Consider the following 2,573-nt stretch of genomic DNA (forward strand, 5'->3'; position numbering starts at 1 on the left):
TAGAGTGTCCATAATATCAAGTTAATGACGTTAATACAATTGTAATGCTTCAATTATTATCAAATTGTATTGTATTTTTGTTATCTACTTATTAGAGAAAATCTTTTATTTTAAACTTGGAGAATTTATGTGAATGTGTTTTTCTCTCTGTTTTTTATTTCTGTCAAACAAACTATTTGTAGGCATGGGCGTTCGGGTATTTCAGGTTTTCAGCTTATCGGGTTTAGAGATATAAAACACGTTCGGGTATTTCAAGATTTTGGGTTTGGTTTGGGTATTTCAAGATTTTGGGTTTGGTTCGGGTATTTCGGGTTCGGATTCAGATTAACAGAAATACTCAAAATTCTCAAAATTTGAGGATCCAAATATGTCCAAACTACTAAAAACATCAAAAAAATGTATATAATGTATGACTTAGAAAGAGTTTATAACTTAAAATTTTCCAAATATACAAAAAGAATAATTTTGACTATATATTTATATTATGGGTGTTTCGGGTTTCCGTTCAGATTTTGGTTTGGATCGGGTTCGAGTTCTCGGGTTTAGAAATATGTAACCCGTTCAAGTATTTTTAGAATTCGGGTTTGGATTTGGATCGGGTTTTTCGCGGTTTTTTGGGTTTGGTTATCTTTCCCAGGCCTAATTTAAGTAGTTTTCGATATATGCAAAGTTTGATTGAAGATGATCTACTTGTAATCAGTAATGTATTACTTGTGACTGACTGTTTTCAGTAAGATCGTAGACATGTAGTGACAGTCCTTTCTTCAAAAGTACAAATCTCTAAATTTTCCTCTTTTTTTTTTCTTATTTGTTCCTTGATTACAAGTTTCCAATATCACATTTTCAAAGTGGAACTGATCCATCTCTCCAAATTTTCACTAAATGGTAAATGCTAATTCCTAACACTTCACTATCAAAGGAAGACCCATAAGAAATTTCCTTTTTTCAGTCCAAATAGTTAATTGTATCAAAAGTCAACTTTGGAACCGTTTTCTATGACTAGTCAAATCCCTTTGAAAGCCTAATTGCTGTTTCTATATATTTCCAATGGATCCACACAAAAAAAAAACAAAAAAAAAAGCAAGACATCTTACTCAAATCTTTCAAGAAGCATGTTCCAAGTTGAAACCACCGTTCAGGTTTCAATGAAAGAAACATTTCTTTAGTGTATTTTTGTTAAGCTAATCATTTTCGACAGATTCTTGCTCGTTGGTTTGAGGATGAGTTGCTGGAGAAAGAAGATCGGACAAGCCACTGGACCACAAAAACTGTTTATGGATAATGGAAGCATTCTATTAGAAGAGGTCGTCAAATGTTGCGACGGTAAAAACAATCCGATTATAAATTTTTCTGCTGACCAGATCCTTAAAGCAACCAACAATTTCAACCAGAGTAATCTTGTCGAGAAAAATGATTGTAATTACCATTTCTACAGAGGTACTCTTGATGATAATAGACTAGTAGTAATCAAGAAGAAGGCATATGGAGGCCTTCATGCCAGAAAGATATGCCGTGACATCTCGATTTCATCAATGGTGAGTGGTCAGAAGAACTTCATCAAGTTGTTGGGATGTTGTCTTGAATTCACTTGTCCTGTTCTAGTATGTGAATATGCAGAGGGCATAACTCAGAATGATCTGCACCAAATCGATCCAACATTACCATGGAATACAAGGATAAAGATAGCTAGAGATATCTCAAATTCGTTAGCCTACCTTCACACCGCCTTTTCAACAACATTCATCCACAAAAACGTGCATCCTCGGAACGTATTCTTGGATGTGAAAGGGGTCGCAAAGTTGGGAGATTTCCGCAATTGCGTAACGATTCCGCAAGGAGAATCCTTTGTACGAGAATACAAACTAGAGGGAACGTATGGATACCTAGATCCTAACTACATGTCAAAGGGAATAATCACCGAGAATGTGGATGTCTATAGCTTTGGAGTATTTATGTTAGTTCTCTTGAGCAGAAGAACTCCAGGTTTGGATGATGAACTACATCCAGATTTTCTGACCGAGTTGGCGAAAAATGGCAGATTTGTTGAAATCTTGGATCCAAATTTGTTGGAAAACATAGGTGACTTTGCAGAACAAGAGCTATGTCGCATGCAAGCTTTTTTTCTACTTTCACTCAAATGCATCGGTGTTAGAGGAGAAGTTCCGGAGATGATGGAAGTGTCCAAGGAACTGAAAAGGATTGAGAGATCCTAAGCAAAGTTAGTACTTGCTCACTTTGACTATGGGGATTTTAAAAGGGCTTCTAATTCTATATAGGGTCATTCACTTGATTTGTTTTCACTTTTTGATATGTAACTAGCCCTGGGCATTCGGGTACTTTGATCGGGTTTGGGTTTCTCGGGTAGAGGAGTTTAGGATCCAATAGGGTAAACATAAAAATTCGTTCGGTTTCCGTTCGGATCCATTCGGGTTTGGGTCGGTTCAGGTATAAATTTTCAGAACCGTTAAAAATCCGAGATTTTTCGGGTACACAAATACCCGAATATTTACCCGACTCTTTTTCGTTTTCAAAAATTGTTTCAAGTACTGTATATGAATATGTTTTCAGATTTA

The 2,573-nt window shown here is 35.7% G+C and overlaps 1 protein-coding gene across 1 annotated transcript; it reads left to right on the forward strand.

Annotated features, from left to right (window-relative positions):
* Nucleotides 1-1,089: 1,089 nt before the first annotated feature.
* On the forward strand, nucleotides 1,090-2,573 carry LOC17881838 (probable inactive receptor-like protein kinase At1g65250). The gene is made up of 2 exons (XM_023781495.1): nucleotides 1,090-1,323; nucleotides 1,436-2,573. Exons 1-2 carry the CDS (start codon nucleotides 1,313-1,315, stop codon nucleotides 2,211-2,213), a joined length of 789 nt encoding a protein of 262 aa, XP_023637263.1. The 5' UTR covers nucleotides 1,090-1,312; the 3' UTR covers nucleotides 2,214-2,573.

Source organism: Capsella rubella, unplaced genomic scaffold (assembly GCF_000375325.1).
Source record: "Capsella rubella cultivar Monte Gargano unplaced genomic scaffold, Caprub1_0 scaffold_6, whole genome shotgun sequence".
In the NCBI taxonomy this organism is placed as follows: domain Eukaryota; kingdom Viridiplantae; phylum Streptophyta; class Magnoliopsida; order Brassicales; family Brassicaceae; genus Capsella; species Capsella rubella.